General features: G+C 44.3%; 2 protein-coding genes and 1 long non-coding RNA gene across 4 annotated transcripts; 2 read left to right on the forward strand and 1 right to left on the reverse strand.

The window, feature by feature from the left end:
* The first annotated feature begins 200 nt into the window (after nt 1–200).
* Nucleotides 201–4,554, forward strand: LOC6501162 (putative elongator complex protein 1). Its single transcript, XM_001954634.4, has 6 exons — nt 201–822; nt 879–2,016; nt 2,078–3,475; nt 3,538–3,772; nt 3,876–4,273; nt 4,350–4,554. The coding sequence occupies exons 1-6, from the start codon at nt 265–267 to the stop codon at nt 4,412–4,414; spliced, it is 3,792 nt and encodes a 1,263-aa protein (XP_001954670.1). The 5' UTR covers nt 201–264; the 3' UTR covers nt 4,415–4,554.
* A 1,460-nt stretch (nt 4,555–6,014) lies between these two features.
* Nucleotides 6,015–26,544, forward strand: LOC6501163 (flocculation protein FLO11). 2 transcript variants are annotated; one of them, XM_032450104.2, is made up of 6 exons: nt 6,015–6,660; nt 19,417–21,291; nt 21,355–23,124; nt 23,624–23,720; nt 25,173–25,723; nt 25,822–26,544. In XM_032450104.2, exons 2-6 carry the CDS (start codon nt 19,679–19,681, stop codon nt 26,054–26,056), a joined length of 4,266 nt encoding a protein of 1,421 aa, XP_032305995.1. In that variant the 5' UTR covers nt 6,015–6,660; nt 19,417–19,678; the 3' UTR covers nt 26,057–26,544. The 2 variants fall into 2 exon arrangements, with proteins under 2 accessions (XP_032305995.1, XP_032305994.1); XM_032450103.2 differs by having other exon boundaries at nt 19,417–23,124.
* LOC123256990 lies at nt 24,287–25,178 on the reverse strand. Its single transcript, XR_006506875.1, has 2 exons — nt 24,899–25,178; nt 24,287–24,833 (listed from the first exon to the last, which is right to left on the reverse strand). It is a non-coding gene; the product is annotated as an uncharacterized LOC123256990 (long non-coding RNA).
* Nucleotides 26,545–26,586: the final 42 nt, after the last annotated feature.

Raw genomic sequence — 26,586 nt, forward strand, 5'->3', positions numbered from 1 at the left:
TTTTAAATAAAAATCAAAGAGTATGGTCCATAGCTTGAGTCACTCTCTGTAGTTTGGTATTTTATTTAAAATTCATTGGAAAGCAGTTGAGGATGGAATGTGGTGGAAGGATTGGGGCTTTAAAGAATTTATTTATTTATTTGATTGTTAGTTTTTTAATATAAACAAAAATCACAACAAACACAACCCTATGTCTGGTACTTTCAATAAGTAAACATTAAGAGCTTCGGTCACACCGCTCCACACGTGCAATATTTACGAAATATGCGCAATCTTAAGCTGCAATATTGCAAGGAGCTGGACACCGATGTAGCCGAGGCGAGGCAACTGCTGCTGCAGCCGGAGTTCAACGGCGAAGCCTCCGACACAGTCTTCATCGTAACAGACAGCCAACTCTACAGCAGTGATGCGAGGTCCAAAGTGATCGCCGATCTGCCGGATATCGTGGGAGCAGAGTTCCTCCAGCTGGACAACGTTATATGCCTGGCAAGCGGGGCAGGAGAGGTGCTGCTGGTCAATCCCGAGACTGGAGCGACCACTGAGGGCACCTACTGCGATGTGGGAATAGAAAGAATGGCCTGGTCCCCCAACCAGGAGGTAGTGGCGTTCGTCACCAGAACGCACAATGTTGTGCTCATGACGAGCACTTTCGACGTGATCGCCGAACAGCCACTAGATGCGGAGCTCTCAGAGGATCAACAGTTTGTCAACGTGGGTTGGGGCAAAAAGGAGACCCAATTTCATGGTTCTGAGGGGAAACAGGCTGCCAAGCAGGCTGGAGGAGATCAGGGAGCCAGTCAGGATTGGGAGCTACTAAATAAGGCAAGTGTTTCCATCAAATTGATGTACAAACGTGCTAATATGAACGACCTCCGCAGGACATTCAAATTGCATGGCGTGGAGATGGAGCCTTGTTTGTGGTTTCCTTCGTGGCCGCCCAGGTTGGTCGCACCTTCAAGGTCTATGACATAGACGGCAAGCTGCAGCACACGGCCGAAAAGAGCGCCAATTTGCAGGAGGCGCTAGCCTGGAGGCCAGCTGGCAATTGGATAGCCCTGCCCCAGAGATTCCCCAACAAATCTACGATAGCTCTGTTCGAGAAGAACGGACTAAGGCATCGGGAAATAGTCCTCCCCTTCGATCTGCAGGAGGAGCCGGTGGTCCAGCTACGCTGGAGTGAGGACTCTGACATCCTGGCCATCAGAACAGCTGCCAAAGACGAGGAAAGGGTATACTTGTACACCATAGGCAACTACCATTGGTACCTGAAGCAGGTGCTCACCTTTGGCCCAGAGGATCCTCTGGCACTCTTGCAATGGGACACAAGAATGGGAGCGGAACACACGCTGCACATTCTCCGAAAAAGCGGCAAGCACCTGGTCTACCGCTGGGCCTTCGCCATTGACCGTCTGAAGAACAGTGGTATCGTGGGCGTCATCGACGGAAAGCGGCTGCTGCTCACGGATTTCTCCAAGGTTGTCGTTCCCCCGCCCATGAGCCAGCGCGTACTGCAGTTGGAGGAGAATGTGAACGCCATCAGCTGGAACGATGGCTGCCTATGTGTGTATACCAGCGACAGGAAGCTTCATTTCTACGATCCAATTCGACAGTTGGTTGGAAAGGAGCCCCAAGCATTCCAACTAGGACCCGACGCGGAGCTGTCCAAACTGCCTCTGGCCAATCTCACTTACTTCAACTGTGATTACCTAATTGCCACGCACAGCTCCGGCGACTCTACCACACTGCTGCTGATAAACAAGGAGCCTGACGAGGACGAGGTCAACGAGCAAGGAGTACCATGCTACAAGCTTCAGAGCTCCCTGCGAATCAATGGCCTGGTGAACGCACTTGCCGTTGGGGAGTTCGACAAGTTCTACGTTCAGACGGTGAAGAACGGGCACAGCTATGAGATCGACTTGACGACGTTCAACACCTTCAAAGTGGAGCGGACGCATGTGCAGCTGACCCAGCCAGCGGATCAGATCGAATGGTTCTACCTCAACAGTGAATCAACAGGTAGGATCAGTATCCCAGTATCTTTAAGAATACAAATTATTTGGATTATATTCTCCCTCAGGCGGTCTCATCACTCTACGCTCTCAGCAACTGCTCCACATTGATGGCCAGCGCATCGCCGAGGACGTAACATCTTTCTGTGTGGTGGGCAACTACCTGGCCTACACCCAGTTGAATGCATTGCACTTCGTCCGCCTGCGGGATAGACGCCAAATGGCTAGCAGGAATATAGAGCGTGGCGGCAAGCTGGTAACTGCCGTGGCTAAAGAGGCTCGGGTGGTGCTCCAGCTGCCGCGCGGAAACTTGGAGGCTATCTGCCCCCGGGTCCTTGCTTTGGAATTGGTTGGGGATCTGCTGAAGAGGAAGGAGTACCTGGCTGCCATGGAAATGCTTCGCAAACAGCGAATAAATCTGAACATTATCTGCGACCATAATGTGAAGCAGTTCGTGGCCACCGTTGATGTCTTCCTGCGACAAATCAAGAACAGTCAGTGGCTGTGCCTGTTCCTCAGTGAACTGCAAAACGAGGACTACTCCAAGGGCATGTACTCCAGTAACTATGAAGTCGGAAAGCAGAGCTATCCAGAGGACTACCGCGTCGAAAACAAGATCGAGTACCTATGCAGGCTGCTGGGAGAGCGCATGGAGCTGGCCACGGATCCGTCAGATATAGAGCGATTCCGCCTGCCCCTGATCACGGCCCACGTCAAGCTGGGCCACATGGAGCAGGCTCTGCAGCTCATCTGGAGGGAAAAACAGTCGGATGCCGCATTGGCGGACCAGATGCTGAAGTACCTCTTGTATCTGGTGGATGTCAACGATCTGTACAATGTTGCCCTGGGAACCTACGACTTTGGACTCGTTTTGTTCGTAGCCCAGAAATCCCAGAAGGATCCGAAGGAATTCCTTCCGTATCTGAACGAACTAAAGGCCCTGCCCGTCGACTATCGCAAGTTTCGTATCGATGATCACCTCAAGAAGTATGCTTCGGCCTTATCCCATCTCGCTGACTGCGGGGAGGAGCACTACGAAGAGGCGTTGGAGTTCATTAAGAAGCACGAGCTATATACTGCGGGGTTAAAGTGCTACAAGGGGCAAGAGGACTTCCACAGGAGCATATGCGTAGCCTATGCGGATCACTTAAGGGCTAATGCCAGATTGGAGAACGCTAGTCTCATGTATGAGCGAGGTGGGCAGCTGCAGCAGGCGCTCCTCAGTGCCAAGCATACTCTAGACTGGCAGCGTGTTCTGGTCCTGGCCAAGAAGCTGAATGAGCCCCTCGACCAAGTCGCCTTGTCGCTGGTGGGTCCACTTCAGCAGCAGGGCCGCCACTTGGAGGCATATGAGCTGGTCAAGGAGCACGGTGGAGACCGGCAGAAGCAACTGGAGGTGCTCCTCGAAGGACATCTCTACGGCAGGGCAATTTATGAAGCGGGACTGCAGGATGAAAGCCTTTTATGTGAGAATTTTAAACCCAAAAAAAAAATAATATATTTTAAGTACTATTTTCCTTAATTCTAGCCGAGAAGATAGCTCCAGCTCTTTTGGGCTTCGGAGCTCAGTTGCAAACCTCCCTTCAGGCCGACCTACAGCTCTTCTTGGACTACAAGCAGCGACTCCTGGACATTCGACAGAAACAAGCTGCTTCAGGCGGTGCGGAAAACGATGCGGATATGGACATTGAGGAAGCGGATTTGCTGTCGGACACCACCAGTCTCCATTCCTCGCGTTTCAGCGGCACTTCGCGCGGCACAGGGTAGGTTTTCCCTTCCGATCGCCCAATTGTGCTCCATTCCTGGATGCTCCATTGCACTCTGCCGAAATTTCACTTTCCGTTTGCATTTCTTTACCATCTCCAGCAAGACATTCCGCTCGAGCAAAAACCGACGCAAGCACGAACGCAAGCTCCTTAGCCTGAAGCCAGGCAACCCCTTCGAAGACATCGCGCTCATCGATGCGCTGCACAACCACGTCACGAAGATCGCCCAACAGCAACAGCCTGTGCGTGACACATGCAAAGCGCTGCTCCAGATCACCGGATCTGCCACCAGCTCATCCACTACTTCAACCATAGACGGGGACTCGTTGGCGGCCTCACTGCAGCTGGAATTTAAGACACTGCTGAAGGCTGTGGAGGCGGCGTTGGACGAGATCTGGATACCGGAGCTCGTGGGCAGCGGAGCGGCAGCTCAGCATCTGACGGGACCCAATGTGGACTACTTGGCGCTGCAAAAGGAACAGCGCTATGCTTTGATAAGTAAGTGATCTTTCGATTCTTTGAAAAGTCTTCCATAATCTATTTCTTGGACTCATTTGAATGTTTTCTTTTTCAGGTCCCCTGAAGCGCTTCAAGCCCCAACTGAATCTGATCGACTGGCAGCACGAGATCCTCCAATGAGTCACCCGCACTGGTCAGTGAGTTGGTGGATTTGCGTGCAAACTTCTCCGCACGTCGCCCTGCTTCTACGCCCACCCTTCTACCGCATACTTTCACTGCTCCGAAAATAAATGTAGCATTGAATCGCAACAAAAAATAAACCATTAACGAACCGCTTGCAGTGGGTGGATGAGTGCCAGGCAGTCCAGTGCCAGGCAGCTGGCACAAGGCACTTGTGGGAGGCACTTTCAATGCCCATCTTCGTGATCGATTTGAAAATATCATCATTTAATGTGGGGGCGTTATTGTCTCCCAGTTATCATTTACGCCCCGAGCAACGCCCTTAAAACAATCCATTTTTCGGAAAAGCAAATATTTTCTGGCTGATAATTTCCTGTTGCCGCTGCAGTCGAGCGTTTTGTTTGACAAACAAATGCCGTATAGGGCGGGCGGTAACCGGAGAAGCTTGGAACCGGTTTCACCTGGCCGGGATTTGTTGTGGGCGCCCATTGTTGCCAGGTAGCCGGGGGCAGGAACAGTGGGGCTAATAGATTTTCTTAGTCCTTATATGCTAGACATTTTTTATAAAAGGATTTAGATAATTTTAGATATCTATTTATGAAAGATTCAATTAAAAAGAAGATTTTTCAAAAGAAGACATAAATAATTGTACCAAATTAATGACCAGCGAATTGTTTTAAAGCGCATCTAGTCTTGTCATCTAAATATGCCCTTTGCATGCTATTGCTGCAAGAAAGTAATAGCCCGATTTGGCTAGTTTAGTTACAATTATAATTAATTAACCGCTGCAACCGACAATTTTCCCATTACCGCGAAGCACTTGCATTCTTCTGTTAAGACTCTGTTAAGGGAGTCTCTTCTCGACATGCGCAGCATTCTCAGCGCTCTCTTCTCTGTTATTGGAGGAAGGTGCTGTTATAAACCGCTAAGAGAATGGAGAGAATACTGGAGAAGTGTTGACAGTTTTAGCTTTTTTAAGGCTGAATTTTTTCATATTTTACATATATTTTTTATGTTTCAGTTGTATATTTTCTTCTATTCTCTGTTGTAAGTTATAAACTCCGATGTCTTTTTCACCGAGTACGATGTCCTCCAACTCATTGATTTTATCAAAAGGATCGGTTTTTTGATTCAAAAGAGTTCTAGGAGACTTCAAAAAAAGGTTTTTGAATTCCATAAAATAGAGGATATGGGACTTTCTACAGATGGAATATTTTTATGCTATATACTATTACTGTTGGGTCTTTTTAAAGAAATTAAAGACAATATTTAAAGAATAAATGAAAATAATTTGAGAGAATAGGAGAAGAGTACCGGGTATCATTTAGACGAGAGTCACGACGTCTGACCTTTCTTCTCTCAAGATTAAGAATCGTAAAAAAACAGCAATAGATAGAAGTGAAGACTTTTTTGTTTAAAATTATTAATACTTTAAATTACTAATAGTAAAAATTACTAATAAGTCGAATATTAATTTTAATATAGACAAAAATATTTATCTACATATTGGATAAACCGAATAGCCGTTTTTCCCACTGGGGTCTCTCGGGTCTGGCTGTGCCAACCGACAACCGACTACATATGGCCCGCAGCCGAGGCGACTCTCGGGCTGTAGACTCGACACTCCAGACGCTATTTGAACTCCAAACGAGACGGACGTGCGAGCAGATGCTGGCGGGGATTGGTTCGGTTTCGAGGCCCGCTTAAATTTAGTGTACCGTTTTTTTCGAGTAAACGCTTTTGAGAATTTGTTAACACACGACGGCGTGCTGGCCAAAATTGTCTATTCCGGGTTCTATTTCGGCGGCCATCTACCTGAAAAGTTTAAAACAAACAAAACCGCAAAGGCAACAGGTAGAGGAAATCGAAAGGGGAGGCCGACTGATCGGATGTGAGAGTGCCTGTGTCTGTGTGTGCGAAATATGGAAATTGAAAATGCAATTTATCGCAAATTAATGCCAATTCCGAGTTAGTTGTTAGCCATAGAAATCGCTCATTGGTTAAGTGTAAAGAGAAAAGTGTCGTGTGCTTGATTTTCTACTCACTTTGGCCATTGTTTTCATCGCTATTGCAGTTGTTTTTGTTATTGTTGTTGTCAACGCGGAAGCCAAAAGTCTGGCATGAAAAATATATATATATATTTCTGATTTCGCAACAAAAACAACAATAGGCAATTCCAAAGCAAAGTGCTGAAATAGTCAGTTTACAATTGGAGCTGCGGCGAGAAGTTAAAAATAAACAATTTGGTAAGTCTGGCTTAGAAGTTCCTCTCTTGTTGTCTCTCTGACTCTCTTTGGGGAGCTCTTGTTTTAAAAAGCTCCGCTCTAAAATCCTCTCCAATCTCCCCTTTCCGCTCTCAGCGGCTGCCAAACCCGCAAAACGACTTTCAACATCATTTGCTGACGATTTTTGTTGCTATTTTGGCCATTGGCTGTTGGCTGGTTGTTGTTCTTGTTGCTGTGGCAGCTAGTTGTTTTTTTTTTTATTATTTTTTACTTCTGAGTTAGCTGCTGTTTTTTATTTAATTACGCTTTTGTTATTACTGTTGGTTTTCCTTTTGGCGCTTTTTTTTATAATTCGTATTTGGCTTAAAAGTACGCGCCAGGCTAATAAGCAGTGGGTTTATTTTTTTCACATGTGCAAACTATAACACTTTTTGTTAAATGTTCCACAATATTTAAAAATTTCATCCAAAAACATCTGTAGATAATATCTCAAAACTCTTGTTTATTAGGGGTTTACGTGTTTAAAAATGTTTCCCATTTTAGACACACAAGCTACAGTTTTGGAAAAAATAACATGAAAAAAATGAAACACATTTATGTTTTATGTATTTCATTATTAAAAGTGGATTATTTTTGATTATTTTTTAGTTTAGTGTTTTTAAGATTCAATATACAAAGAATATGTATCATAAAATTAAAGAAAATATAGTTGTAGTATCGGAATATTATCTAAACTTTTTATAGATATTGTAAATTGCAATATTTTTATGATTCTTCAGTTTAATATGTTTCTGTCCAGTATGGGAAAAAAAATCATTAAAATAATGAGTCACATTTATATTTTATGTATTTCATTATCATTATTTTTAGTTTAGTGTTTTTAAGGTTCAATATACAAAGAAAATGTATAATAAAATTGAAGAATAGATAGTTGTAGAATCGAAATAATATCTAAACTTTTTATTAAAATTTCAAAATTTTTATGATTCTTCAGTTTAATATGTTTCTATCCAATAGATAGGCTATCTTCATTAAAATAGCAACCTCCCCGACTGAGTTTTTTTAGTAAATAGTTCCTAAATTAGTACTGCAGTTTATGTTTTTCCGTGAAAATGGCACTTTTAATGGCCCGCTGCAATGCCACTTCGAACAGCCCAAGCTCCCATGAATCTCAAGTTTCGATCTCCTCTCCACCTGCCGGCCAGATTCTGGCCAGCGATGCGTTAACCAGAGACCTCAAAGCTAAGTGATCCATTCATGCCGCTAACTATTCCGCACGTCTAAGAATCCCCAATCCCAGGCTTCCATCTCATTCAGCATCGAAAGCTGGCCCGACGAAGGCCGCCGACAACAATTTAATTAGAGGTTAGTTAGCGAAGAGCTGCCACAGAACACACAATAGTTGCAACAGCGACTTGGCGGTAAGTTGCAACCACAGATACAAATGTGCCGCAGAGCTGGGGGCAAGAAGAATGCATTATGCATGTGCCAAGGAGCCGCATAAATCGGCTGTAATGGGCCTGGGCTAATAGAGAAGCGTTTTGAATGCCAAATGAGTCGAGGAGGATGACGAAACGAGGGTTTATGAAGCCCAGGAATAAGTTACTAGAGGTTTCAAATAAAATATATTTAAGGAAATCTTTTATTTAAGTAGTTTTAGTTACTCTTCCCAAGTCATCAAGAGTTGAAGACTCTTGAATGAAAATAGTTTCCTCCAATACGATTATAATTTAATGGATTTTTTTATGTGTCTTCCCTGGAATGTGGTTGCCGAGAACCGGTCTCCTGGCCGGTGTGCCCTATGGGCCCTGGGTCTGGGGCCTGGCTTCAACTCGATAGCTCGAAGGTCTCGCCGGGGTCTCGCCAAAGTGCCTTGCACTCCGATGTGAGTCACGTTCGGACGTGCCTATTGGTCTTTGGGTCTCACTTCGAGAATAGAGACTGGAGAATGGAGGTAACATAGCTGCCAGATAATGGAAATCTTCTTAGAAAATGAGAATTCCGGTCGGTAGGAAATCCCCTTTGTCGTTAATTTCAGGCACGTACCTGGGATCTTGACGGCCATTATCACCTGGTATTTTATGGCTTATAAGTATTAAAAGATGGCTTGATCTTTGGCATTCAAGCACATCAAAGATAATAGGTTCTATATCTGTTTAGAAGAGAGTACAGCTTCCAAAGATCTCTCGCCAAGTTCTTCTAAGCTCCACTTTCTCAAACTCGTCCCCAATGCATCTTACTTCTTTGTCAGTGGGTTAGGTGCCACTGGTCAGTGATTATTAGCCTTGATGACTCAAAATCAGTCATTAAGGCTAGACTGCAGTTCAGTGGGTAGCACACTTACAGATCCCCCGGCACCTTCTGGCACTTCTGCCACCCCAGAAACACGAAGAGAATTTATAACGACATACAACTTGCCCCGCCAACTCTGAGACCTGACCTATGAGCTCTGTCTTTTTAGCATTCTCTCGTTCTTCGGTTAGCTTTTGGTTTCTTTGTTTGTCTCTCCACCCATTGGCTTTCAGTCTTTATTCATTTTTTCGACATTTATCTCGCTTTTTGGGGCAACAGTTTTGCTTCGATTTGTGCGGTTTTATTTTTGGAGCCACCTTGGAAACTCGTTCTGGCAAACAGAGAGTGGAAAATGATCGGAGTCGGAGGCTGATGGGGGTTTCCACACAATGCACTATACATTATACAATAAAAATAAAAAAAACCCCCATTACTTTATGGGGTAAACGTAAGCCCGCTATGGCTTCAACTCTCATAGTCTTTGTTCCTTAACACCCACTCTTCCGCACTCAACTCACTTAATTAAATTAAATCTTTAATTGTTTTGTTGACAGTTAGAAGGTACACCTTCACATAATGTCATTGAACTAGTCTTCTACTTTTAGAAGCATCTTTCTCCTCTCAAGTCAGGTAGTCTGTTAGCCTCTTTTCATTGTAATAATGAATTAATTCAATTCTGGACACTGGCCGGGCGAACAATCGCCAAACACTTGGACGCTGATTGGACTTGATTGAATTAAGGGCAGTTTGCCAGTTACATCTCCGAGGCGAGTCGGGCAGGAAATCTCCCCCTCCATATGTATATAGAGTCTTCATTCAGAAAGGGAGCTTCCAGCAATTACGTGGAATATTATATGGTTTAACTTGTATCTTGTGGTTACACAACAGTCTCTATGAGTCTATGAGTTCTGAAAGTCAATCTAAAGAAACGTGGCTTTCAAGAAGACTGACTTTAGACTGGAAGAAGAGAGTACGTAATACCAGGTAGTGGAACTTATTTCTTAAAAAAGTTATGAGTCAAGAAATACTTAGAAGAAGTAGCTATAAATAAGTCCTTGAGTTCAGGAACATTTGTGGAGTAGCCCAAGGCAGCCTGTGAACTAGTTTCTGGTTGAAAGCCATTTATGTTGACTTCGGGCTTCTTTTGGCATTTCCTCCACATCACCACAGATGTTGCCACAAATGGGGGCATCCATACACAATGTATGTGAGCTGTGTTGGCCTACCAACTTGTGCATTCTTAATGCCGCCCTCGTCGTTGTTTACCTTTCGAAAGATATGTATTTTGTTCCCAAATGTAATGCATTCGCATTTTGTTTACGCTCAGATACTTACGTATCTGACAGATACACACAACCCGATTGCCATATTTCATCATTTAAATGCCTGGGGCATCTCTGAGGTCCATTTGCATGCAAAAGAGGTCCAATCGACCCAACTGCTTTGCATACCAAACACCACAAAATGTCAAACCTTTTTTCTTAAGTAATTTGGCGAATGATTTCTCGGTTTTTTTTTCGAGCGGTACTTGTTTGTTTAGCTCTGGGCTCTCCAGTTCGTAGTCTACGGTTCTCCGCAGAGCCAGAGCCAAACCAGTTTCTCGGATTCTTGGGGCTGAGTCCGGTTCTATCGCTCTTTTGACGCAAGTACATTGTTTTATAAAATGCTAATGAGTTTATGCGAATTCGATTACCAATTATCACTCACTTAATGCGTACTTACAGCTTTAAGATTTTAAATAAAAGCCTGAAACGCCCTTCGATCTGAAGCGATCACCGGATCCCCTTAAGTCCCACAGTCTGGATTTCAACTTAGCAGATCGGTGTTAATGGATTATGGACATAGACCTTGAACCCCATCCAGTCGAGATGAAGATTGCACTCATCTTCAATTAGCACGCAACTCGGCAATGACGGATTCGCGTGTTCGGGCCAGGAAACTCCGAAAAAGCGATGACCCAAAAATTGAAGGGGGAAGCCAAAGTCCCAACGAGATCGGGCCTTGGGGGCACTAAACAGTTGACACAAAGCCCGGGGAAAGTGTCTAGCTGGCTAATTTGCGAAAAGTAATAGCATTAAACCAAAAGAAAAAGTGCCAAAAAAAAATGTATAATTGTATCTGGTAGCGTGGGAGAAATCTCCCTCTCGCTAGTAGCTCTTGTGGTAGGTAGCCTCCAAACGAAAGTCGCCGGGGAGCTTATTATATAAGAAAGGTGCATCTGGCCAGGTAACGCCCACCGGATCATTCTCCGGCGACAGTTGCCGGCACTCTCTCTCTCTGCCCCGTCTATTAACACTCCTAAGCGACTGAACAAAACTCGTTTAGCGATCACCGGGAAAACTTGTCTTCTCGTCTCTGTCCCTGGGCTGTGATGTGATGTGAAAATTGGAAATGTATCTATGAGGCGACCATTCGCCGGTGGAGCGAAAAGTAAAAGTGCTTCAGTGGCTGCCACTGCGCCCACTTTTGCTTTCTTCTGTAGCTTCTCTTCTGCCATTTAGACACTCTACTCCACTCCACTCCATTGAGCCGTGAACTGCCATAGGATGGTAGACTAAATATTAGATACCTGCTTACCTTGCGCAAAAAAGTGCTTGCCAGAGAGTCTTCTGCAACTAAAACTGCACTGTCTTGCACCTCCTCCACTCCGATAGCACCTACGTAACAATGAATGGAGCCCACATGAGTCACGTCTAGCGTATTCCCAAGACCCAAGCCCGAAAAAAGAGTCAGTGGGGGCATGCGTGAAATGTTAGCTCATCTGTCGGTGGAGTAACCCCAATTCGGTTCACTTTGCGGCGGGGCTGTAACTCCAATTGTACCCCCTACTCCCAGTGTACTTAACCCTTTGATGATCACAGGTTTTCTTTTTATTTTTATAAAGTTTTAATAATGTATCTTAATTTTCAGATCTTTCCTAGATCGATTAAGAGAGGTTTCATTTTGTTTTATATTTTTAATGGTTTTTGAACCTCGGTCTTGAAAGGGTTAACATCCAAAAACCCGAATCTAGTACACGTTCGTGGATCGGCCAGCGTGGTTACCTCGTTTCTGGCCAGTCACCAGCTTGGCTCGGACGGTAGCGCAGCCCTCGTGCCAGTTCCAATTTGTTGGAGCGCTTAACGTGGAGGATTGGTATACTTTTGCTTCGTGACATTCAAATCGCTTTGTTCCGTGCCCGAGCCCCAGCCGTGCAAAGGGCAGTCACAATTCATAAAATTGGATTTTCCATGAGTGAGTTATTGCAGCATGGCCGAAAATGTCGAAATCCTGCTCCAGATTGCTCTGTCCCCTCCTCTCCAGGGGCGATACAACTAAAAGCCCCTTGGAGACATCCATAAACCGCTTATAGACTATCGCGCGATCGCAATTGCTTCAACAAAGGAGACCAAATTAAAAGCCAACCAAGCGAATTTGTCAGTTTCAGAGTAAGTGCGACTCGGGGCGACCTAATGCCGAGCCACTAAGTTGACAAATGTCGAATGACAATGGCACGGCTCGGGTATTTGCAGGGCGGTGGGTGGAACAGCTTTTTTATGAAAAGAGCTCGCTGACCCAAAATGCGACACGCGGCAGGCATTTGAGGGAGGCAGCGGAATGAGAACGTGAAATATGGTATGGACACAGCTATAGATGGCTATCTATCCAAGCATAAACAGTCGAAAAAATAAAACATGTTCTTTATAAATTGCTGGAAATATAGGGTTTCAGATAGAGTATGTTTAAAATAAATGAAAAAATAGAAACTAAAATACATATATTCTGAAAATTTCAGCAAAATCGGATAAGAAACAAGAACCTTTTTAGGAAGTTTAGCTTAAAGTTCTTCTGGGAAAGAGGTACAACAAATAATATTTAATAAAATATGAAATATTTGTTAGTTTATTATTTTACGATTATGAAGAAAGACTTCTCCAGACACCAGACCCTTTCTCGCAGTGCCAACATTTGATTTGCATTAGTTGTGTGTGGCTTGGGCTGAGCTGCAGTGGCTGCCTAATTGTTCAATTGCATTAGGGGCAATTATGCGGCCGACACACATGTACAGAATGTATCTGAGCCCGGGTAGATACATTTGTGCCTGTCATTAGAGTAATTGCAGGCGCAGATAAGCAGAGACAACGGCGGCAGGCAGTCCATATTCGGCTCTGGGTTAACTTGCATATTGCGTGGGCGAGACACTTATCGGGACCATCGACAGGGTTGGCTATAAAGATGGCTATCACTACGATGTATTCTGTATATATAAATAGGAAAATATTTAAAAATCTAAAATTGTGAACAAACATATGCTGCTGGAGAGCGTTATAAAAATGGAATTATTACACGTTCAAGTATCCAGTGATCGCACATTTTTTCAAAATACACAGAGCACACAGCATAAATATATAGACTCATTCGTTGCCAATTCAATGGCCGATGTGGCTGTTGCCCCAGCTGGCAAGTTCAATAAACGCTAATGGCAGGGCTGACAAGGTCATAACTGATGGGTTTCGATCGTTTGAATTACAGAGCAAAAAAAAAAACAGTATCTCTAAGATATGACTTGAAGTTAAGATCGTATAATATCTTCCCCAAGCTACATGAACTACCAGAAACTATATCTTTTAATACAATATCTGGCAGACTTCTTAGACATTTCTCTAAGTGTATAAATATTCGCACTTCCGTGGCATCTGGGGTTAGATCGACCCGATTGAGTTCGATTTCATTGCGGGTTTCGATTTCTTTCGCAGACTTGATTGCGTTGAAAGTTCAGCTCCGGGCAGATCCATCGCTCTCTGTGGCTATTATTCGGCAAAAAATAAAGAAATTTGAATCAAAATCTGCATGGCTATACATAGCGAGTGATATAAGCAAATGTTATGGAAATGAGTCATCTAGCCAACGAATCAGATGAATGGCAACAAAGTTTTGGAGGTGGTAGATGGAGACCTGATTCCCATTATGAACTCTATGTGATACGCATGGGAAGTCCGTTAATAGAGAATAATAGTCCAAATAAGATACTTCCGTGGACACATTTTTCATAAAAATAGATCCGCTTGCAATCAATTTTGATCATCAATGTGGAAACAGTTATGTTTGCGGTTAATTTGAAAACCAAAACAGAAACATATAATCTATAGAAATTGTTCATGAAGAGCTCTAATGGCTGGGCTATCATCTGAGCGTGCTGTGCGTCGCATTCTCCACCACACTCGGCTGATTTTGGAGCAACTTGGATCCCGCTTGGTATTCATTATTGATAAGCATCTTCATTCCGTAGAAATGGCAAGAACCCATCTCGGAGAATTCTGTAGCTGAGAAGACTAGACTAGAAGCTAACTGTTGCCGTTCTTAGGAATTCTTAGGAAGAGTCTGTCATTTGGGGGGGCCTGGAACGAGTAAGATTGTTATTAATACCCTTGTATTAGCTCTATTATGAGATATTTTTAGATTCGGATTAGACGAATTTTAGTTGATAATCTTGAGAAACTTCCCAGCAGTCTCCTAAAATTAAGCTAACGATCCTCTCCCTGGCAGCTTGATGGCTTTGAGCTTCTGATCATCAATCACAGGCACAGATCAAGTCATGACCAGCCAGATGGCTATCATTATCGCACAGACAACTATCCCAACTCCCGAGATCATTAAGATACTCGAGCGATCCCCAAGCCATTCTCCACATCCACTGCAATCTTCATCCATCTCAACATCGATCGCAATGCAAGTGAAATCATAATTGCGAATCGAAATCGAAGCGTAGCTTTACTGGGCCGCAAAAACTGGTTCAGCATTCTTTGGCGATCATCCTCGATTGGATCGTCAATGGAGCTGGAGCTGGAGCTGGCAGACGGAAGACTGAAGATGGAGCCCCCAGCCGGAGAAGAATTCTAAGTCATTCGTTCATCCTCAGTGCGTGCTGCTGAAGCGGAAATGAGTCGGCTCCACGACGAGCTCGTTTCTCTAATGCTGATTTCTGTTTACATCTCGAGTTCTCCAGCTTGGATCCCCATCACTCCCTCTTCTACATGGTCAGGGCCAATGCCAAGCTGCACTTGATTCCCCCGATCGAGTCACGTTTCTTCCATCGTTCAGAGTTAAGAGCTCAGAGCTCAGGGCTTGTGTTAAGTGGGGGTCTCGATTTCATGGGCTCTGTCTTCCTAGTTTTCCAGATGCCCTAAGCTGTGGTTCAGTGGATCAATAGCAGGTTAGAGCTACTAGGTATTTATCTTGTTAGGTATGGAAATTTTCCCAGCAGCTCAGACTTAACATTTCATTCAGGTTTTAGTTTCTGATTTGCAAAAGAAAAATGAGAAAAAAAGTATTGCCTACTTTTTGGGATTTTTCTATTTGTAGATATGCGTAGAAAACATGTAGATATACATGTAGACTTTTTTATCCGATGTAAATATTAAATTTAAATATAAATTTTTCAAATGATGTTCAATTGTACGTTTTTCGGGTACTTATTTAAAAAATTTTGATTAAAATCCATATTTATAACAATATTATTAAATATTCCTGTTGAATAGATAAATATTTATTAGCTACTTATGTATATATATCTCAGAATAAATATCTATATCATTATCAGACACTCCCTTATTAGTCATGGAATGATAGGCACCTGGATAGGCAAATCAGGTTGAAACTCAGTATCATTGTTTACAATAATTGGAGGAGTGTCCCCATGTGATTGAATTATCACTGAAACGGTTTCAGTGGTCTTTCTTAAGAATCTAAACTCTTTCTAGAAATGAGTACTTTTGTCAAATATTTCGAAGGTGTATTTTGTAACTTTTAATGTTTTCAAGATAAGCTTTTTTATGGCCATGTGTATTTGCGCTGCCATTGTTTTTAAAGTAAACTTGCCATTCACTCAACAGTGGCTATTGTTATGCCCTTTACCCGATGGACGGGTGGCCTCTAGTAACAAAAAAAAAAACAGAAATCAGCGATAACAATTTACCTTTTTTTTTATCAGCAGCAACGTTGACATTCAAAAATATATAAAAAAAATATAGAAAATGCCGGGCGGTGATTTTGTAGCTGTTTGGGCTTTGCGGGAGCTCTGCCCAAACAAATCTTATCAGCAAGCACATGTGTGCATAAATATATATATGTATATCTTGATATATATAGTATTAGTCACCACTATCTTGGAAAATAGGTAGATAAGTGGAAGAGCAAGTTTTGAGATTTCATTTTGGGAGTAAACTCCCAGTACCTATTACCTTTCCAAGGAGTTGTAGAAGGGGCCACACCTGAGAAGAGCTCCCCTCTGACACCTGGCAGAATGGAAACCAACCACCAAAAGGGGGCTTTTAGCGTTAATTACAAACATGGGGGTAGTAGGCCCGGCAGTGCAGAGGGGTGGTGGGCTATTCCCCCCCTTGTGGCATGCACCTTTGGCATGGCATCGCCCGGATCGGAAGATAACAACCCACTGATATCCATGGTGAATATTTTTGTATATCCGCGCAGTAGTTATTATTGGGTGGCTATGTTGGCAGTTCGGTTCGAACTTCGAATACTTCAACTGCCAGAGCAACTTTTGACGAGTTCGTTGCGGAGGCCTTGGTTGAATGAACCTTATGCACTCCACGACAGTGCCATGACATCGATTGGGCTTATGAATGGCTCGCAGCTCACTGTTTCAGCGAAAAACTATGGGTGGGTGGAGTGTGGAGCACACTGTGATGGTAAACACTTTGATAGAAACTATTTCTGACTACTCCAGGTACAATGAACTTGTGCTTCCTTGACATTATTTACTTTGGGAAAACTATTAGCTTGAACTTGAGTTGGAAATTGGACAAGTTTTTCATTACATTATCTGCAGAGCTAAAAATTGTTAAATTAATTGGTCTTCAAAAGTTGTAGATGTACATTTGTTATTACATTTTCAGTTTTATTCCCTTGCAGAGAATAAGATTGTGAAATACAGTGAAGGAAACATCTATGAACCCATGTAGTATATATATTCTTGATCAGGATCACCTCCTCAGTCCATATAGGCAAGTGCGTTGCAACAAAACTTTTTCGGACGATACTGTACACTGCGATGGCTATATATTGGCCGACTTCCATCCGATTCTGGAGCGGAATACCTTTATTAATTTGTAGATCGATTCTCCATAATCCTGCATCAAAATCTAAGAACAAAATATTTTTCAGATTTTTTCTCAAATTTCCTGGGGGATCCCCTTCAAAATGTTGAAAAGTGCACGGAGGGGCAGTATGGCCCACTGTGGAGGCTATATCTTGGCCGATTTCCATCCGATTCTGGAGCGGAATACCTTTATCGATTTGTACATCGTTTCTCCATAATCCTGCATTAAAATCTAAGAACAAAATATTTTTCAGATTTTTTCTCAAATTTCCTGGGGGATCCCCTTCAAAATGTTGAAAAGTGCACGGTGGGGCAGTATGGCCCACTGTGGAGGCTATATCTTGGCCGATTTCCATCCGATTCTGGAGCGGAATACCTTTATCGATTTGTACATCGATTCTCCATAATCCTGCATCAAAATCTAAGAACAAAATATTTTTCAGATTTTTTCTCAAATTTCCTGGGGGATCCCCTTCAAAATGTTGAAAAGTGCACGGTGGGGCACTATGGCCCACTGTGGAGGCTATATCTTGGCCAATTTTCATCCGATTCTGGGGCGAAATACCTTTATCGATTTGTAAATCGATTCTCCATAATCCTGCATCAAAATCTAAGAACAAAATATTTTTCAGATTTTTTCTCAAATTTCCTGGGGGATCCCCTTCAAAATGTTGAAAAGTGCACGGTGGGGCACTATGGCCCACTGTGGAGGCTATATCTTGGCCAATTTTCATCCGATTCTGGAGCGGAATACCTTTATCGATTTGTACATCGATTCTCCATAATCCTGCATCAAAATCTAAGAACGAAATATTTTTCAGATTTTTTCTCAAATTTCCTGGGGGATCCCCTTCAAAATGTTGAAAAGTGCACGGAGGGGCAGTATGGCCCACTGTGGAGGCTATATCTTGGCCGATTTCCATCCGATTCTGGAGCGGAATACCTTTGTCGATTTGTACATCGTTTCTCCATAATCCTGCATCAAAATCTAAGAACAAAATATTTTTCAGATTTTTTCTCAAATTTCCTGGGGGATCCCCTTCAAAATGTTGAAAAGTGCACGGTGGGGCACTATGGCCCACTGTGGAGGCTATATCTTGGCCAATTTTCATCCGATTCTGGAGCGGAATACCTTTATCGATTTGTACATCGATTCTCCATAATCCTGCATCAAAATCTAAGAACGAAATATTTTTCAGATTTTTTCTCAAATTTCCTGGGGGATCCCCTTCAAAATGTTGAAAAGTGCACGGAGGGGCAGTATGGCCCACTGTGGAGGCTATATCTTGGCCGATTTCCATCCGATTCTGGAGCGGAATACCTTTGTCGATTTGTACATCGTTTCTCCATAATCCTGCATCAAAATCTAAGAACAAAATATTTTTCAGATTTTTTCTCAAATTTCCTGGGGGATCCCCTTCAAAATGTTGAAAAGTGCACGGTGGGGCACTATGGCCCACTGTGGAGGCTATATCTTGGCCAATTTTCATCCGATTCTGGAGCGGAATACCTTTATCGATTTGTACATCGATTCTCCATAATCCTGCATCAAAATCTAAGAACGAAATATTTTTCAGATTTTTTCTCAAATTTCCTGGGGGATCCCCTTCAAAATGTTGAAAAGTGCACGGAGGGGCAGTATGGCCCACTGTGGAGGCTATATCTTGGCCGATTTCCATCCGATTCTGGAGCGGAATACCTTTGTCGATTTGTACATCGATTCTCCATAATCCTGCATCAAAATCTAAGAACAAAATATTTTTCAGATTTTTTCTCAAATTTCCTGGGGGATCCCCTTCAAAATGTTGAAAAGTGCACGGTGGGGCACTATGGCCCACTGTGGAGGCTATATCTTGGCCAATTTTCATCCGATTCTGGAGCGGAATACCTTAATCGATTTGTAGATCGATTCTCCATAATCCTGTATCAAAATCTTAAAACAAAATATTTTTAAGATGTTTAGATTACGAGTCACTCATGAGTCATAAATGCATGTGCTTGCCTTCTGAAAACCTTACCTTAGTAATTACCATAAAAATTTTTTATTTATGACAATTTAAGTACAGTGTAGTGGTTTCTAAGCTGTTAAATACTATTTAGCAATAAATGAGCTTAATTTAATTTAGCCAATCGTGCCACTTGGCCTTGAACTTGCCAGCCCAATAATACGTACTCGGGGGAATGCGGAACGTGTCTTAATGACATTAATTAAGTTTATGGAGTGCTCCGCTTATAGAAAGGGAAATTGCTGCTCACTTTCCAGGGAATACTTGAGCGTATGAAAGCCAAAAATGTCAGTCTATATATAGCCTTGTATATTTATAAAATTAAATGCATTTAACCAGAAATGTAGCCTGTTGACTAATTAGTATTCCCCTCTCTTGCAGGTCGAAATCCGTAGGAAAAGTGGATGGAAAAGAGTCTCAGAAATATAATAATAAACTAGGGACTGAAAACTGTTGGAAATTGCGAAAAATAACAAAAAATGAGAAAACAACTTAGCAGACAGCAATAACTAAAGCGAACGAAAAGTGGAACTGCTATTTTTGAGCCAAGTCGAACGTGGAATTGACTTGACCCACAGAAGAGGCGCACAGCGAGAAAGAGACAGCCCGATACCAGCTGAAAGAGAAGGCACCATCACTCACAATGCGTGCGGATAGCTGGCTCTGTGGTGGCTTAATGCTCGCCCTGGCCGTAATGCTAACGCAGGCACGTTTCATTGCGAAAAGAGAAACCGCCGGCTTAGAGCAGGCGGTGGCTTCCACTTCCACTGACCCTGACATTGTTAGACCAGAAGGGGAAAGTGGGAGTGCCACAGAGGTCCAGGAAGTGGCGACAAAGTCCAGACTGAAAGATGAGGGTGGAGGTAGCAAGGCGGAGAATCAAGGGAACATTCCTGAACAAGATCAGAACTCTGAGAAGGATACAGAAACCACCCACTCTTTAACTGCTGTTAAAATAGATTCCGGTAAAGAAGCTACTAGGGGCATAGAGCCTATTAATAAAGACTCTAAGGTAAAGCCCCAATCAACCACAGTAGGATCTATAGAAGCGGCGACCAGCAATCCTTTGAAACCAGTTACCCTCGGACTAGATGGGGAGAAGCCAGCTCCGAATGCTCCTTCAAATAATGGGACCAAAGAAGCTTTGGAAAAGGACACTCAAGAGACGCTTCAACCCACATCAACACCTTTGCGGGAAAGCACCGGAAATCCTTTGAAACCTGCGACTCTGGGACTTGATGAGGAAAAGAAACCTAAGCCTGTGACGGGGATCAGTGACAAAATCGATCTAAGCAGCACCACCGAAACTCTCCCATTGACTTCTTCTACGCTTGGTCTTACCAGCACCACCGAGGCAGTTCGATCCACAACTCGATCTTTGGATCATGCACGTTCCATGCAATACTCCTCCACCACCGAGGAATCCATTCAAATCCTTTCGCCAGTGACGCCAATGAAATTGAGGGCCTTGCCGATGACCTCGACGACTCCCGTGATCACCACATCAACAACTAGAAAGACAACTGCTGACTCCGGCACCACGCCCACCTCCTTTGCCTCCAATGAGAATGCTATTGAGGAGTCTACTGTTCGACAGTTGCCGGAGAAGCGGGGCAAGTTCATCAGCGAAAACTCCACAAATGTCCAGCAACTTACGTTGCCGAATACGGCGGAAGCGTGGGGTCTGGCCGCAATGAAGTCGCTACCAAAGGGTCCAGTTACCACCTCGACCACCTCGACCACCACATCCCCCACAGTGCTACCGATTTTCAATCAAACCGATCTGGCCAATGACATCGAGTTGCCTCAGAACCGGACGGAGCAGCAGAAGGAGAAGAACCTACTCGACTGGCATAAGATAGCAATGATGCAGTCCTCTCCGGACAACCGCACCGAGTTTGTGGTCAGGACTACTCTGGATGCCACTGAAGGTGCCACCCAGGCCACCACCGAAGCTCTGGAGGAGGAGGGTATCACTAAAGGTGGGGAAGTAATCAGTTTGGATGAAAAGCCAGAGAGATCTGAGGCCAATTCGGATGCAGTGACATCGACTACCCCTCGATCGGAGCTATTGGATGTTCCTTTGGTGAAAAAAATGGCCGAGGCAGCTAAGGCCAAGTTAACAGAGGCCATAACAGAGGCTCAAACGGAGGTGCAGTCCATAACAGAGGCCAATAAAGCGCTCTCAGTTTCCACAGAGCAGCCGATAGCAGCTCTGAACACAACAGTGGCTGTAACAGCGAGGGTGGCTTTAGAAAAAGCTGAGCTTCCCAGGGAGCTAAACACAACAGAGGCTGTAACAGCGATGGTGGCTCTAGGAAAAGCAGAGCTCACAACAACAACAACCACAACAGAAGCAACATCAACCACTAAATATGTAGCGGCTGAAAGTGCAACTGCAGAAGTTGCAACATCCGAAGTAGCAACACCCGAAGCAGCAACATCTGAAGCTACAACAGCAACAGCCGAAATCCATACAAGTTCCACCCCCACCAGTACAACTGAAATGGCAATGAAAGCGGCTCATGACTACAAAAATAACGACAACAGCGCCGATTTTGATAATAGCAGTAACGACGTCATCGTCGCAACCACCAAGCAGCCGGAGCAGAGAGAGCAGCTCCCAGTGGCGACAACAGCAAAATCGGTTAGTGTTCAAGTGGCTGGCGAGGCGAGCAGCTCGACAACGAATCGGCCGGATACAGACCTACAAGATACAGGTGTGCGTGAAGCAAGTACTATCGCGAGTACAACGACGCCTGTGGCAACGGCAACGGCAACAGCAACAGCAACGCCACCGCCAACGCAAACGGAAATTGCGCAAATTAGCAATGAAGTGAATTCGGAGGCAGTGACAGTGAAGAGTGCTCGTGACAGAGAAGAAGATACTGGCGACAAATCGGGTTTGAGTAACGCCAATGAGCTAATAACAGCTGAGAAAACCGATAACGCGGTCAATAACAGTGTGGCCACAACAGAGAGCCAGCGGCAGGCAGCAACATCAGAGGCAACACCAGCAACATCTACCACAACAACCACAACTGAGGGTGGCTCGACCCTGCTGAGTGACTTTAACAAGCTTAGTAAGGAGCACGAATCATCGCTGGAGACCAATAACATCGGAGAGTCACCCGAATCGACGACAGCAACACCAACAGGAGCAGCAGGAGGGGGTGTTGCAACGGATGAGAGCACAGCTGGCAAGGCAACAGGTGGCCAGGAAAGCGAAAAGGAGCTGCACCATCATGAGGCTGAACAGGTGGTTGAAGAGCAGGATACAGAACGACAGTTAGCCAAGACAACGATGGCTGTGGCAACAACAACATCTACAACAACAACTGCAAGTACTACAAGTACCACAACTACAACAACAAGCACTACAACCACAACCACAGAGACTCCCACAACGACAACAACAATGCAACCGCCTCTGATAAGTCTCCTGGATGATACAACTACTCCGAAAGCCACCACTCCATCAGTCGAACCTGCCACAGAGGACTATATTGATTCCTCGACAGCTGAAATACCTATAATTCCCATCAGCAGCAGCAGCAGTAGCAGTAGCACCACCAGTAGCACCACCATGCTGCCAGAGACGAGCATCACCACTCCTTCACCCACACTGCCGCCCAGCTTTGCGGCCCCCTTTCCCAATGAACTAGACCACATACCGTCCAATGCCCAGGGCAACGGCACGGACGTCAACGTAATCATAGCCATCACAGTGAGTGTCATCGGCGTGGTGGCCCTCATCCTCCTGGTGGCGTTCCTCTATCTGATGCGCAAGCGCCAGAAGCAAATGTCCTACGGCCAGAGGTGCCGGCCAGTCAGCCTGGATGCCTACTCCCTGGACAATGTCTCGGTGCTGGGCAGTGTGCGTCGCAAGGGTCGAGATGTGAGGGCCTCCAAACGGACCTACGGCAATGCCGCTTTCGACGATCCCTCCCTGCGTCATAATCTCTTGACCGCCGGGGAACTGGCTCGCTTCGTGGAGCAACGCTCGGATGTTTTCGAGGAATTCCGGGACGTGCCACAGATCATAGCCAGAGCGGATGAAGTCCCACCCGGCTGTGAAGATAAGAACCGGTAAGTTTGAAAATATTTGGATCGAGAAGTTTCTTAAAAACAGTGGATATTAGTCATCAGGCAGGGACAATGATTGATTTAAGACCAGACATTCTAAAAAAAAAAGTTGCTGATGATTTTGAGATAATTTAGAAACTAGTGTTTTGATAAAGGTATTAATAAAATTCTGGTTAACTTGTTTCTGATAAATTTTTTGCTTTTTGAAGAGGATTGATGAGTATGATACCTCTTTGTTCTTCTTTCATTAAAAAATATGAATTTCCATCCATTTTTAAACCAAAATAAGTCTTAGACTTGATCATCTTTTAAATATGAAACCAGTTTCTTTATAACTAATATCCATTGTAATTAAGAGTTCGCTTTCTCGTCCCGAGTTCACATTGTTGTCGATTCAATTACAATACTGATCTCTGGCACATCTCTTCCTGCTTTTTTCCTGGCACAACAACAATAACAACAATGATGACTCAACCTGGCGACCTCGAACTGGGAACCGCAGCTACGCCAACGTGATTCCGCTTCCTGAGACGCGTGTGGTTCTCCAGAGACAGGGGGACGACGACAAAACGGAATACATTAATGCCAATTATGTGCGGGTAAGTAACCGAGGCGCAGCGTCTTCAGGTGGTGTGTGGGTGGCGGTGGCTCTGCCGACTCATCAAAACAATCAACTCGCTAGCGGGTGCTTTCCCACCCAACAGTATGCAGAGTGGTTGGGTGGGTGGATGGTTAGTAACGCAACTGAAGTGGGTGGGTGGTGCCGTGGTTTACATATGTGGCGAGCCTTGCATGACGCCTTGCCTTTGTTGGGAGGCCCTCTCGAGGCCCATTAAACATGGCGCCCCGAATAATTACACGGCCGATGAGACACCGCTAAGACCCATCTTCGGGCCATGACTGTGAATTAGACTTGGCTTGGATGGCGGTGGGGGTGGCGGTGGCGTCTTTGTTGCCCATCTCCGTGCAAGCAAATGGGCTCAAACGGAAAGCGGCAAATAATAATTGCGCCAAGGGAAAGTGTTAGCCACGATCATCGAAGTGTGAATGCCCTTACATCACGATCGCTGACATGCTCCATGACCCTCATATTTTGGCTAAAACAATTATGACTTGGAAGCTCAAAAACTGAAAAATTGTTCAAGAAATCAGGTACTACAGGGAGTGACTAATCATACAGTATTTCTTTCAGATACAGATACATTTATCTTAAGATCTCGTGTCAACATTTTTTGTTCTGGCCAGAATTTTCGGATAATAATTAACCAGCTTAAATTGAGATAATCGCTTAATTCGGAGCTCTTGGTGTCAATTAAAATAATTGGTTTTCTCATTTAAGATTCTTCTCACTCGCTTTGTATAGTTTTGTGTAATTGTTTTACTTTTAAATCGAAAGCACGAACGTTTGATGGCTTAAATGCACTCTAACAAGCACTCTTTTCCGTTTTGGACTTCGGTTGGTCCATCAGGTTGAATGTTTTTTGCGAAAACATTTCAAAAAACGCACTTCAAACAACTGCATTGATGCGGAACGTCGGCTCTGCATTGTGGTGCATTGAAGCGAAGCACTTAAGCGTTCAGCGGCAATGCACCTGCCGATAACCTGGCCATGTCGAGATTCGGACGCAGAACTTCCCACCGCGATCTTATACGGCCGTTTATCAGAAAGGCGCGCGAAGCTCATCGCTGTTCAGCTTTTGTGTTTATTGTTTCTGTGTGGGCGAGAGGGAGAGTTAAGCCGCAATAAGTCTTAATTAATGGTTATGTCATTACTCACAGCTCAGCCCCATGCGCGTTTCTTACATCCCACAGACCAGACCAGAATAAACGACCGTGTGTTTTTTAAATGGTTTTGAATAATACCCATTCAGTTGTATTACAAAACATGCCTTAATTGAATAGGAACAGTCACTATAGTGACTGGAATTTAGGTGGTTTTTGGGACTAATTTTGAGGTTTAAAATTAAATTCCAACCTGGAATGAAACAAACTGATTTTAAGCCTAAAACCTTCAATTTATCTTGAATTCCAATCAAATTTTCTCTGTTTAGGGTCCCCGGGATGCCCCCAACTACTACATAGCCTGCCAGGCGCCGCTGGAATCCACCACTAGCGATTTCTGGCGCATGATCTGGGAGCAGCAGTCGCGAGTGATCATCCAGGCAACAGATCTCAGTGAGAACGGCATCGAGAAGTGCGCCGAATACCTACCGCCATCGGCGACTCTGGACAACCACAGTAGCTATGGGGATTACCAGGTAACACTGAAGCACCGCGAGGTGAAGGACAAATATGCCATCTCCACACTGATGCTCAAGCGGGTGGATGGTGAGGAGAGCCGGGAGCTCACCCACTACTGGTACAAGTGGCCCGAGACGGGAGTGCCGGCCGAGGAGGCGCCCATCATCGCCATGTTGCTGGAGGCACGATCCTCGCTCAAGTCCTACTGCCTGGAGCAGGCGAACGAGCTGCGCGGCAAGTCAGCAACTCTGGAGACATCGATGGATGCTGAGAGTGGCACAAAGACGGAGGCGAGCAGCACGTCGAGCAATGAGATAAATGGAAATATTTCCAGCAGGAGTGCGGCTCGGAACCAACAAGGGTAAGTTCCTTAATTTCTGTGTACTTATCTTTAAAGCAATTGTGTTTGCATGGCTTTTTAATGTGTCTTTGTGTCTTCCCTCTTGTCTCTCCCTGCAGACCGCTAACCGTTCACTGTTCTCCAGGCACGGGACGCACTGGCACCATCATCGCCTCCGATATGGCCATTCGCAGCCTGGAGACCCCCAAGCGGTCCGTGGATATTCCCCAGCTAGTCTACTACGTGCGACGGGGGCGGGCCAGCGCGGTGCAGACCAAGGAGCAGTATGAATTTATCTACAAAGTAGCCAGCATGTACGCTGCCAAGATCACAAATTTGTCCAATGACAACTAAAGTCCCCATCGAGTAGAAACCGAATTTTTGATAGAGTTCACATTTCCAGTACAGACATTTGTGGTCCGTGTCGGTTATCAATAGTATCTGTATTTTATACGAAATAGTAGCATAACGTAGTATTACGCTTGAATGTTGGCACCTGATTTATCATTGTTATTTCTCGGGCTTTAAATATCATTTAAATGTATGTATTCCTTTATTATTGTGATATAATCGTACATTCGTATATCTCTTGATAATCTGTTGCATATTTATAATGTCAATTTTTTGTTTTTGCACCATTTTCGGAGCCATACTATCCGAAACAAATGATATATAATATATTTGGAGCTCTCGGTATGTTAGGCAAGTCAAATATGTAATCAAATTTTGTATGTATCTATTTTAAATGAGCTTTAAAGTACGTAAGTTATTTATAAGTTTACATCAAGCTGTACTGTACTCATATTATTGTGAATTACAAGAAAAAAATATCTATTTAGCAACCGGAGCGAGTTTTTGAATTTGGCGGGCTTGACCGGAAATGA

Source organism: Drosophila ananassae, chromosome 2L (assembly GCF_017639315.1).
Source record: "Drosophila ananassae strain 14024-0371.13 chromosome 2L, ASM1763931v2, whole genome shotgun sequence".
Taxonomy (NCBI): Eukaryota; Metazoa; Arthropoda; class Insecta; order Diptera; family Drosophilidae; genus Drosophila; species Drosophila ananassae.

Coding starts and splice junctions, on each gene's coding strand:
- LOC6501162 (XM_001954634.4), top strand. CDS start 265: ATGCGCAATCTTAAGCTGCAATATTGCAAGGAGCTGGACACCGATGTA. Junction 823..878: donor ATTGGGAGCTACTAAATAAG/GCAAGTGTTTCC, acceptor CGACCTCCGCAG/GACATTCAAATTGCATGGCG. Junction 3,773..3,875: donor GGCACTTCGCGCGGCACAGG/GTAGGTTTTCCC, acceptor TACCATCTCCAG/CAAGACATTCCGCTCGAGCA.
- LOC6501163 (XM_032450103.2), top strand. CDS start 19,679: ATGCGTGCGGATAGCTGGCTCTGTGGTGGCTTAATGCTCGCCCTGGCC. Junction 23,125..23,623: donor GGCTGTGAAGATAAGAACCG/GTAAGTTTGAAA, acceptor TGGGAACCGCAG/CTACGCCAACGTGATTCCGC. Junction 25,724..25,821: donor GCGGCTCGGAACCAACAAGG/GTAAGTTCCTTA, acceptor CTCTCCCTGCAG/ACCGCTAACCGTTCACTGTT.